Source organism: Abramis brama (genome assembly GCF_963993115.1).
Source record: "Abramis brama genome assembly, chromosome: 19".
In the NCBI taxonomy this organism is placed as follows: domain Eukaryota; kingdom Metazoa; phylum Chordata; class Actinopteri; order Cypriniformes; family Leuciscidae; genus Abramis; species Abramis brama.
Genome location: NC_139981.1, coordinates 33,654,280 through 33,666,700, shown reverse-complemented (window position 1 = coordinate 33,666,700; position 12,421 = coordinate 33,654,280). Strand labels below are relative to the sequence as shown.

The 12,421-nt window shown below is 38.5% G+C and overlaps 2 protein-coding genes across 3 annotated transcripts; one reads left to right on the top strand and one right to left on the bottom strand.

The window, feature by feature from the left end:
* The first annotated feature begins 2,092 nt into the window (after nucleotides 1-2,092).
* Nucleotides 2,093-3,632, top strand: tmem14a (transmembrane protein 14A). Of its 2 annotated transcripts, none has more exons than XM_084093908.1 (5): nucleotides 2,093-2,228; nucleotides 2,353-2,431; nucleotides 2,530-2,631; nucleotides 2,716-2,803; nucleotides 3,494-3,632. In XM_084093908.1, exons 2-5 carry the CDS (start codon nucleotides 2,356-2,358, stop codon nucleotides 3,525-3,527), a joined length of 300 nt encoding a protein of 99 aa, XP_083950034.1. In that variant the 5' UTR covers nucleotides 2,093-2,228; nucleotides 2,353-2,355; the 3' UTR covers nucleotides 3,528-3,632. The 2 variants fall into 2 exon arrangements, with proteins under 2 accessions (XP_083950034.1, XP_083950033.1); XM_084093907.1 differs by having other exon boundaries at nucleotides 2,350-2,431.
* LOC311070170 (glutathione S-transferase 3-like) lies at nucleotides 3,379-5,880 on the bottom strand. The gene is made up of 6 exons (XM_084093906.1): nucleotides 5,481-5,880; nucleotides 5,194-5,245; nucleotides 4,945-5,077; nucleotides 4,688-4,829; nucleotides 4,475-4,600; nucleotides 3,379-3,807 (listed from the first exon to the last, which is right to left on the bottom strand). The coding sequence occupies exons 1-6, from the start codon at nucleotides 5,565-5,567 to the stop codon at nucleotides 3,679-3,681; spliced, it is 669 nt and encodes a 222-aa protein (XP_083950032.1). The 5' UTR covers nucleotides 5,568-5,880; the 3' UTR covers nucleotides 3,379-3,678.
* Nucleotides 5,881-12,421: the final 6,541 nt, after the last annotated feature.

Below are 12,421 nucleotides of genomic sequence, written 5' to 3'. Positions count from 1 at the left end.
ACTGGCACAACTCACCCCACTCTCCCCTATAATGGCGATCACTGATTGTTTGCCCCCATTCTTGACTTACTAAACATAGGTTTAGTGCTTTGCTGCATTTCTGTTCAATGTTGACATGAATTTTTAATGTTAATTGACCATATGGAACATTCTTAAGAACTTCTGCAATAATATAAGCCAGCTGGAAAACTTCCGGTGAAATTAATTCCGGCATTAATTGTATAATACTTAGTTTATAATCAGAATATAGTCCTAGCTTAGCAATAATTTAGTTATTCAAATATAAGATGACATAAAAAAGACCTCTTCCTCATTATTCCTTCTCAGCAAAATTCAATTCGACCATCAGTTTTCAGTTTTCACACTGTAAATTAAAGATTTATTGCGCACTTTAGTTAGATTTATTGAACAAAATAGGAGTTTTCTCAAGTGTGCCGAAATCATGAGCTTGCGCTGTACTGACTGACAGCTTCAGTGATTATAAAGGGAGGGAGAGTGCTGTGTTCGCTTTATTGTTTTTCATGAGACTTTGTGAGTACTTCATACTTCACCTTGACAACATTTATTTTTAAACGTAGTGATTTTATAGTGATGTTTTTTTTTTTATAGTGACCTAGCGATGTTTCATATTTATTCAAAAGCAAAACGTGTGAAAAAAATACTACAGGAAATAGCTAATATGAGCCAATAAATGCTCCTCTGCCGCCACCTACTGGTTATAGTGGTAATTCATGTCTTTTTATTTTAAATAAAAGTGTTTTCTATCAAATGTTGGATTTCCTACATCTTGAAACATCCCGTTTTACAAATGGAGACAGTCTCAGAAGGATGAACAAATAATGTTTTTAGTCATCACATTAAAAATAACATTTGAATGGAAAAATGTTGTGTGTGCATGTTAATTACAGACACGGTGTTTCTTATTCCAACGTTCCCATTCAATTAAATTCTTTATTGCAACAATAAAACTGGTTTATTGCCAAATTAGGTAAGTGTGATAACGGCACTGAAATATAAATAGGCTACAACTGTAAATGTCAAGCGGAAACCAGGATATGTTCAATTTAGAGTCAAACTATAGACCTAAATATTTGAGTGAAACAGCTTAATTCACGAACAAGAACAAATGTAGGGCGGGGCTTGATTTTTACGTGGGGAATTCATTGGATAATTGTGGTTTGCTATTGGTTGATAACATGTGAGTGGCAGGTTGCCCCGCCCTCGCACCGAGAAGAGAAGGCGCTGCAAGAGGGGTGTTATTATAATTCAAGATTTCGAGGCACATGAATAAAAAAACAATGATGTGCACGGATAAATAATTCATAATAAATACTGCAATATTCCATAATTTAAAAAAATAATTGTCTATTTTGATTTCATGGTGATTTTAAGTTTTCCTTGCATATCAGCAGGTGCTTCAAAAATCATTTTGAGCTCCGTTTGACCCTTTCGCACCTGCATGCATTTACATTTTTGAGGTGATCATTCCTTATAGTCACACCGCTCGTTTTATTAGATTAGGAACCAAATACTAATTTGAGAATTAACCTGCGCGCCACGAGCGTTAACGTTACATTAAAGGAATAGTTCACTTTAAAATGAAAATTCTGTCATCATATACTCACCCTCATGTTGTTTCAAACCTGTATGAATTTCTTTCTTCTGCTGAACACAAAGGAAGATATTTAGAAGAATGTCAGTAACCAGACAGTTTCTGGGTCCCATTGACTTCCATAGTATATATTTTTTTTCCTACTATGGAAGTCAATGGGACCCAAAAACTGTCTGGTTACTGACATTCTTCTAAATATCTTCCTTTGTGTTCAGCAGAAGAAAGAAATTCATACAGGTTTGAAACAACATGAGGGTGAGTATATGATGACAGAATTTTCATTTTAAAGTGAACTATTCCTTTAAAGGAAAAAACACACGCGCGCGCGCTTGTATAGTATAGTACAAAAGAGAACAGTTTGTTTTGATAAATCTATCTTTATATGTAAATAATTTTGCCAAGATTAATGTCGTTTAAAATATAGCGGTGTCTGATTTGGCGCGCTCGCGTTTCACACTCACTTCCCTGTTCTCGCGTCATCGGGACGTCATTTCCTTGTTACGAACTTCAGCATAGATTTTAGACTCTGCTTATCAGCACAGCTGCCCTACAGCACTTGCACAACTCACTTCCAGCTATTAAATCATACATACCTGCAGTTTACCCGCGATATTTGGTAATGATTTCGCTGACTATGTTTTTGATTAGTCATGTAGCTTCATTTCATCTGCAATGTGTTCTTGAATGATGTTATTATTCAGTCCTGGTGCATGATATGTGAATGCTCATTTCTCCAGCAGAAGATGGCAGTGGACTGGTGGGGCTTCGCTTATGCTGCAGCTCTTGCTCTGGGGGGATTTATGGGATATAAAAGAAAAGGTATGAATTGTGATGTTGTTGTTTTCATGCACCTTTCAAATTGAACATAATATTGAAGATAATATAGAGATATTGAATCTAGTGCTTGGCTTCTACAGGAAGTGTGGTGTCATTAATCGCTGGACTCTTCTTTGGAAGTGTGTCTGCATACGGAGCCTTTCGAATATCAAATGATCCACAGGATTACTGGACCTCTTTGAGTAAGTATAAAAGCCCACCCTGCTTTAGAAATACTCAGCAAATGTCAGCTGTGAACTTTCTCTTTCATTGCTTTTTCTGTATAGTGTCTGCTGGCGTACTTACAGTTGTGATGGGAATGAGATTCAGGAAGTCTGGGAAATTAATGCCTGCAGGGATCATGGCAGGACTGAGGTAAAGTTTGTGAGGTTGTGGCATTGTTAACTCTTTCACAGTTACAAATATACTATATTCTTGTGTTCAGAAGTATCAAAATGAAAAACCCTTGAAAACTTTGATTCATGAATCATTGAAATACAATAGCCTATATGAAATTGGTGAAACTATTTTTTTTGATTAAACAATATTTTCATGCAAAATGAATGAAAAGGTCAGTTTGAATAAGGAAAGCGATATCTTTTTCGTATCCTTTCACTGGTTAAAGCTGCCACAGTCATTGCATGTGCTGCACTTTATCTGTGCCATTTTGTTTTATTAGTATATAGTTTATTTATCGGCTTACCTTTTTTAGAATTTGAAAGATAATGAAGATATTGTTTGATAAGTGAAATCTCTGAGTGTAGTCCTCGAAATCCCCTAAAAAAGTAGTGCCTGAAAAGTCCTGGAATTTCATTTTACAGTATCTGTATGAACTTTACATTTGACTTTTTGTTTACATTTATGCAAGAAGTAAAAATCTAGTTGAAAATACCATGTTTCAAGTCATGTTTTCCCCACACTGTTTTTGACCACATGAACACAAGGAAGACTGATTGAATATTGTCTTTTATTTATATGCTCCATAGTAATTAAGATCTATATTATTACTAGAGCAAATACATGATCTGTCTGAGAGTTTATTCTGATGGTCTGTTCTTATTTCAGCCTCCTGATGGTTTTCCGAATTCTGATCTTCTAAATGATCACTAGGACCTTCCAGACAACTTGCACTGAACTGCTGCAACGTTGATTTCACATTATTATAATTGTATCTTGTACATTCCAAATAAATCTGTCCATGTTAGCGTCTCAGTTTTAATAAAGAAGCTTGTAAATTAGTTATCTTCTACTTAAAAGAGGTGGCTCAACACCTCCTTCACGGTTTTCACATACACCTCATCAGGCGGAGGCTTTCTTGCACTGCCAGGCTGCAGGAATTTGCTGATTCTTGGTAAGGCCTTCATTTTTTCCTGGAATGCCTGCGAAACAAATTAAAAATTATATAAAATTCATAATCCTGCTGCTAAAAAAGAGACAGATCACAGGAATTATCGGTTTGATTCACGGACTGAATTGGTCAGGCAACTCATAAACGTATTACTGTGTATCTGACAATCAGTACTGTGTTTTTTTATTTGTGTTAAATATAAATTTGAATGTTTAATGAAACTTAACATCACTCTATTCTGACTGCCAACGTTTAAAGATACAGACATGTTCACAAAAAGAGTTATTTTAATAGCTACTAAAACTTATGTTGAAACATGGGGTCCCACTTTAACTACTATATGCTAACCTTTTAATGAATCATTTGATGCAATGCACTTATTGTGTACATACATGTTTTTACAGTATGTTGTACTTATATTTTAAAATACCTGCATTTAATTACAGCTGTAATTAATGACATGTTTAATTACACTGTTGACCTCTTCACCCACCCTTAATCTTACCTGTATCTACATCAATATCAGCACAAGTGTTTTCGATACATTAACACAATAAAATCACTGTACCTAATAATTACTTTTTTGATGCAAATACATAGTAGTTAAAGACACCTAATATAAAGTGTGACCAGGAATGGTATTGTTAAGTCCAATTTTGGGGTTGATGGTCTGTGTGGGAAAGCGTGGAACAGATCACCTGGATTTTGGGAAAGGTTGACAGTATTGTAGGGAATAACTCCTGCAGCATCAGAGAGGCTTCCAGAAGATGAACGTCAGCGCGGCTCAGCTGGTTTCCCACCAGGAAATTAGAGTTTGCAAGACCCTAAAAAAGTCATATCAGAAAATGCATGATTTTGTGGATAATAAATGCTTGAAAATGGGAGGAATGAATAGTCAGAGCTATCAGTACCTTTTCAAACACAGGAAGGAAGCGCTCTTTTGCCTTTTGCTCTATATTACTGAGACTTTTCTGCTTGTTTTCAGGTGGTGTGAAAGGAGACATCAGGATAAGTGCCATTAGATCACTAGTGCCCTCTGAATACATGTCAATCCTTCAGACAAAAATACAGTGATAATTGCTTAAGTGTGATTGAAAAACAAGGAAACTTGTTTCAATCTAGTTTCATAACAGTTACGGAACAATTTGCATTAAAAGTTGATATTTACAAAGCCCGTTCTTTAAGGTCTTTTCCGTAGAGGTTGTATTTTCCAGCGATGTAATTCAGGATAGCCCTTGACTGCACAAGCTGCATCCCATCTATTTCAACCAAAGGCACCTGCTGAAACATCAGGGCTCCATCTACAATAAACATAGGAATCACATTAATATATAATATTAAATTAATATAATATATCATACAACAATATATTCATAAAACAACAAGAGATGACTGATGAGGAATTTACTGAACTTACCATTCACCAGTTTTAAATACTGCTCCCTCTTGGTCAAAAACACCTCCTCAAACTGTGAACACAAGAACAAAATAAAGTAAAGGCGAAAAAACGCATTGATCTCAAGATCACGTTACATGCACACATTCAGTTTCTAAAGCAGCTGTTTTGTGATTGTCATATGCAAACAAACTACATTTATTGCACCGCATTCGAAAAAGGTTATATCAAGTGTTAATCGCGCTCCACTTTTTGCAACTGCATTTTGTTTTTGCATAGACGTGGAAAAGTTTTCCAGAGCAACAAACCTCGACTCCAGCTGCGGCCAAAAGCCATCGGATCGACTCCATTACTCCTCTTCCATTGAAGTAATGCAACACAACTTTCTCAGACATTTTCACAAAATAAAGCGACACTTCAGTCCAGAACGCGTGGCTGCTGTGTGTGCGGTGCACTGTACAGGCTGCTATGTGGACTGTGTTCAGTGTTGTGTAATTCGTGGGTGGTGCTGCATCGGGACTCACACTAAAGCCCCGTACTACGGAGCCCCTAAAGGGACGTGGTGGTGGAAAAGATTTTAGGTTGGGAGATTTTTATTTATTTTTTAAATCTTTTGCGTTCCCTCGCAAAGATATTTGCGTTCCCACGCAAAACCTGTTTTGAGCTCGGACAGACACTTCCTGTTTAATGTCCCGCTGGCAGTGTTTCAGAGCTCCGTACGTTAATGGAGCGTTTCATAGTGTTTGAACTTGGACTCAAATATAAAGAAATGCGGTCAGTGCTTAACTCAAGGAGTTCAGTGAAGTTGGCAATATTCACATAGGCTATTCGAACTTCCATATTCTTGAGCTAAACGTTGTTAAAACACAAACGACAACTATTTACAATCACAGTAACCTAGACAACGAGCTACAACCCGATTCTCGTCAAGACGCTTTATAATATTAATTTGTCTCTAACCAGACGAATGAGAGACAAGTCCAAATAAGGGGCCGTCTGTAAAGTGCAAATCCCAAAACCCTTCTGCACATTTTATATTATTAAACATATTCAATAGCTTTGAACATATTAAACATATTCAATAGCTTCACTGTGACACACTGTACTGTCAGTACAGTGTGTCACAGTGAAGCTATTGAATATGTTTAATAATATAAAATGTGCAGAATTGTCACCAAATTCAGTTCACACATCACTGCTCTCCTGCTGGTTATACTACATTACTTAGTTTGATAAAAAAAATGCATAATTTTTATGATTATTTATTATGAAATAAAAGCAATAACTTCACCCTTTTTAGAAAAAAATATTAAATAACTTCACACTGTGTGTGAAGTGTAGGCTACATACAGTGTACAGTGTAATGCCATCAAATTCAGTAAGCAAATATAATGCAAAAGCTGCATAGCCTACAGTAGCCTACCAATATAATTTGTGTAAAGAATAGGCCTACTTATTTTTTATGTGCAATTACTTCCCAAACTAATTGTTGTAGGCCTATAACCAACATTAGAGCAGTGATGTGTCAGATGGGTGGTGTGGCACAATGGATAAGACACATGCCTTTGGTGTGAGAGACCCGGGTTCGAATCCACTGTGAGACACCAATGTGTCCCTGAGCAAGACACTTAACCCCTAGTTGCTCCAGAGGCGTGCAACCTCTGACATATATAGCAATTGTAAGTCGCTTTGGATAAAAGCGTCAGCTAAATGAATAAATGTAAATGTAAATGTGTGAACTAAATTTGGTGTGTTACAGTGAAGTTATTGAATATTTTTCATAATATAAAATGTGCAAAAGCAGTGTAGTATGACCAGTGGGTCACCATTGATGTGTAACTGAATTGGGTGGCACTACAGTTTGTAACATTGAAGTTAATGACTATTTTTGTATTTTTGACTATGAGTTTATGCTGTAGTCGTTTTTTGGGTTATATTGCACTTTGCAGACGGTCCCTTAAACTAGTCTCTCAGCCGCCTGCTCATAGAGATCAATTTAGCCTATATTATAAAAGCTTGTTTTGACGAGAATCGGGTTGTAGCTCGTTGTCTAGGTTACTGTGATTGTAAATAGTTGTCGTTTGTGTTTTAACAACGTTTAGCTCAAGAATATGGAAGTTCGAATAGCCTATGTGAATATTGCCAACTTCACTGAACTTCTTATAAGCACTGACCGCATTTCTTTATATTTGAGTCCAAGTTCAAACACTATGAAACGCTCCATTAACGTACGGAGCTCTGAAACACTGCCAGCGGGACATTAAACAGGAAGTGTCTGTCCGAGCTCAAAACAGGTTTTGCGAGGGAACGCAAAAGATTTGAAAAAAAATCTCCCATTCTACATTTTTTTTTCCACCACCACGTCCCTTTAGGGGCTCCGTACTTTTCACACAGGTATTTCGGGAAAAGTTCACAATAAAGATCCCGTAAAGACACGTGACATCGATGTGACGTGTAAATGTCTCCACAGCGTCTTAAAGGGCCCCTGTGGATTTTTGAAAATTACTTTTCATGTAGTGAAACATATTCTCATAGCTCTAAGTGAATGAAAACACCCTGCAAAGTTTTACATCTGAAAGTGCACCATATATAAAGTTATTGTCTTTCAAAAGTAAGAATTGACTCTGAGTCAATGAAAGAATTGTTTTTCAAACGAGTCATAAGCCAGGGACACCAGGGAAAACGTAAACCTCAAACCAGCAGCTGGTTCCTGTGGACACTGGACAGCATCATGTCTAGCAATGTGAAGGTAAAGACAGTTTTTTTTTTTTTTTTTTTTTTACTGCCCAAGGACGAGCATGTGAAGAATCAGTGGTTAAAGTTCATCTTTACCATGATATCACAGCAGTATAATCCTAAACTTTTGCCCTTTATTTCACTGACGACTGCTTCTCAAATCTCAGAGTTCACTGCAGGATTCGCAAACCGCTTGCTCTTGAAAGATGGTGTTCAAAATACTTAGTTTTGAGTTTTATATTGTGTAGATCTCCTGCTAACTGGCTAACTCACATTATCACTGTCTTACTGAAATACTTTTGCTAATCAGCTGTGGGCCACGATTACCTATAACTGTGTCTATTAATGCAGATTGTCTGTCGTTCTCACTACTTTGAGTAAAGATTAAGCATGGAGCAAGATTTGTTTTACCAATGTTAATGTTACATCAGTCATTCACGCTAGAGCTCGGCTAATGTATTGCTTAACTTACATGCACTGTTATTGATACAGTTTCCACGTGTTCACCGCAATATATTAGAAAAATACTCTGTAAATAAATTACTACAAGTAAAATAATCGGTTGATGGACATGCACTTGTTCATGCTGATGGTGAGGAGTTACAGTTGCAACATCTCATGAACCTCAAACTGAGTACGTTAGTGTATCACTGAGAAACGTCCTGCTTGAGTCGTCCTTGCGATGGAGGTTCGGGTTAAATAACTAGTTCTTCCAATGAATGTTTCATCTTCGGACTCGCGCTCACATTGATATGGTAGAATCGACCTCATTGTTCTTTACTGTGTTTAGTTTATACAGTGTAGGAAGCAAGGGGGCAATCCATCAGCTGGAAACTGAAGCTTCCCCGGGCGCCGCCATTGATTAGCAGGCCATCACCTGCTGTTAGCATTCCATTCATTTTGGCATCACTTTGACAGCGAATAACTTTACATCTGACTCCATTTGTCCATTATTTATTTCTAAAGAAACACAAAAATGTATAAAAGGCTCCATTACCTTGTATCTTACGTTATGGCCCTGTAGAAGCAGTTTTTGTAAAAATAGGCTTACGATTGCGTCATAACCACGCGACTCTCTGGAAATTACCGTATAGACAGGAGGAGAAAATCGCAGGCAATCGGGGGGACGTGGAGGCATAAAGTCCGATAAAGTCAAGGGAGAAGCCCATAGAGAGTCATAAAGTGTCTCCTGCTCCTAGCTCATGGACAGCTCCTCCTCACGCTCTCCGTCTCTGCAAGATTCGGAAGGGAATGATTCAGATTTCTCTTGGCACAGCTACTAGAAGACAGACGGGTTGCTCACAATCTACGTCATCAAGCTCAGTTTGAGTCTGCGCAGTACGCTCAGCCATCAGGAAGTGAGAGCTTCTAATTGACTTCACTTTTCTCTGTTGAAGTCTATGGGGTCACTGTGTCCAGTTCTTTTACTGTCTATGGTAGGAAGCCTCAGGACAAGCAGAGTTGTTATGGCAATGGGAGTTTTTGTTTTCGACGCGCTGTACATGGTAAACCAATCACAACAGACTGAGCTGTCTGGCCAATCAGAGGAGAGTAGCTCACAGAAAGGAGGGATTTAGAGAGATTGATTCATCTGACGAGTCGTTTGAGAATCATTGAAAATCTGGTGATGTGCAAATGTATATTATGAGAAAATGAAACAGTTTTTTGACCTTTGATGCATGTAAACCTGTTGTAAGAGAATCCAAAACAACATTAGGAAACTTTAAAATAGCATAATAGGGGCCCTTTAAGTTTGCTTATGATCTGCGATTTCTCTCTCGCTCGTGCATTGTTTTTCCCTGGTTCGATCATAAACTAGCGCATCACGTAGGCTATACTGTTCCACTAAGCACATATTTTGGCACATGTAAACCTTTATTTTGGCAATACAAATTATATTTTAGGTCGTTTTCACACCTATAGATCGTTTGTTTTGTTCCAAAACGGACTTAATTTGTTACAATGTTGCATTTTCTTCTTGGAACAGTTAGCTTTCACAAGGCAACCTTTCAAAACGTACCAAAATGTGTTCACGCAAGTCACATGCGAGTTAAGGTCCTTGCACACTGAGTACAAAAATTTTCGTATGTGTTTTTTAGTATTCGTCATTCGGTGGCAATGAATTTTCAAAATACCTCTCAAAGTGCTTGTTACGGATGCGAAAAACGCAGAAAATTGAACCCCGACACTAATTTTTTTTATGACGGACGAAACTTTCGGAGGCAGTGTGTAAACGTGATTGACCATGAGGCCGTATTTATTTTTTAACGTGCAAAAATTTCGGAAGAGAATTTCGGACTCTTATGACCAATTACTGTTGTCTTATTGGTCAACGTTTCCTCTGCGTCATCCATCAAGATGATTGACAAGCTTGCTCCATGAGCTTTATTGGCTTTATTTGTAACTGTCGAGACCAAGCCGCACAAGTGCTGAAAAGTGAAGCCAAAGCGTCTCGATCGCCCCCCCGGTGGCTGGTCCCAGTCATAAACCCCGCCTCCCCATGAAGTCTAATGAACGCAATGGAAACTAAACAGATCGAGACCATAGACAGTATAAGAAATGGACACAGTGACCCCATAGACTTCAACGGAGAAAAGTGAAGTCAATTAGAAGCACTCACTTCCTGATGGCTGAGCGTACTGCGCAGACTCAAACTGAGCTTGATGACGTAGATGTGACGTGAGCAACCCGTCTGTCTTCTAGTAGCTGTGCCAAGAGAAATCTGAATCATTCCCTTCCGAATCTTGCAGAGACGGAGAGTGTGAGCAGGAGCTGTCCATGAGCTAGGTTATGACTCTCTATGGGCTTCTCCCTTGACTTTATCGGACTGTATGCCTCCACGTCCCCCCGATTGCCTGCGAGCTTCTCCTCCTGTCTATACGGTAATCTCTCTACTGTGCGACAGAGAGTCGCGTGGTTATGACGCAATCGTTAGCCTATTTTTACAAAAACTGCTTCTACGGGGCCATAGCGTAAGATACAAGGTAATTGAGCCTTTTATACATTGTCGTGTTTCTTTAGAAATAAAAAATGGACAAATGGAGTCTTTAAACGCCTCAGATGTAAAGTTATTCACTGTCAAAGTGACGCCCAAATGAATGGGAGTCAATGGGATGCTAACAGCAGGTGATGGCTTGCTAACCAATGGTGGCGCCCAGGGAAGGTACGCTTTCCGGGTGCTGGATTACCCCCTTGGTCGAGACACACGCAAACACTACAGACCCTTTTTGCGCCGACGTCACAATTACGTCACAGCGTTAGCTGGAGACCAAACAAAGGAAAAACTGGAGACGGCCAATACAAACCAGCACTGATTCGACTACATAAGGAGCTTAAAATGTCATCTTGTTGTGTTATTGGGTGCAATAAGAGTACAGGCTCCAATTTGAAATTTTATCACATAATGTTTTCTAAGCTATTGTGATTATTTGTGAATCAGCTATGATTGTATACATTGTTGTGATTGATTGTGACTAGGCTTTTTGAAGAACCTGGTAAGAAAAAATAATCAAATACATAAAGTTAAAAAATGAATTTGCTGTGTCTGGAATTTTTATTTCTAGAAAATATTCACATCATTAAAATTGCACTGTAATGTCACTCTTTACATGGTCGTCTTCTGGCCTTGGCGCTGACTAGACAGAACTTCGGGTCGTACCACACAAGTTGTGTACATGACCATTCCTCACATAGTTATAGGCATCTAAAGATTTATACTCCCTCAGTTTCTCTTTATGCTCGGTTTCTCTATCAGGTGTCGATGTCAGGCCACTCAACCGGAGGTAATCCTGTCAGATCGTCCATCATTGAGTGAGCATGTAAGGGTCCGCCAATCTGGTTCCGCCCGTTAAAATTAACTTTTGCAAATAACAATCACGGCCCTGGACAGTGAGTGACCTTACACATTAAGATTTTCTCCAGTCATTGTTAAACAAGCTAACAAAACTTGCTAACTAGCGTTAGTGAAGCGACCAGGGGAATCGTTCTGCCTCCACCTAAGCTCCGCCCACAAAAAAAACATCACCATGTTTACTAACTGAAAAAGTGTCTATACGAATGTAGCCGTCATTCCCGCTGTTAAATTATACATTTGTAATTCAGAAGCAATTCAAATGTGCTCTCTCTGGATCTCCTAGCGCTGTCTAGAGGTTATCAGTGTCAAAACACATGCAAACACTATACGAATGTTATAATGCAGTTGGAGCAGGAATCAAGGCTTCATAGGGACAGCATTCTCGCACGGAGAAGCGCAATCACACGACATTTTAAGATGAACCTCTTTTGGTTTTCAACTGTGGTAACTAATGTGCTCTCTCACAGAATCAGACACTACTGCTATTCATATAGCACATTTCCAGTTATGAATTGGTTATTTGGTCCTTTGAGTCAGATTGCTTTCACACCTCAAGCAAACCTCCACAGAGTTCGTTTGCAATCAGGCCGAGACCACCTCGTTCAGGCGGTCTCGGAGCGATTGTTTTGGTACGGATCCCAGCACAATTGCAGTGTACAC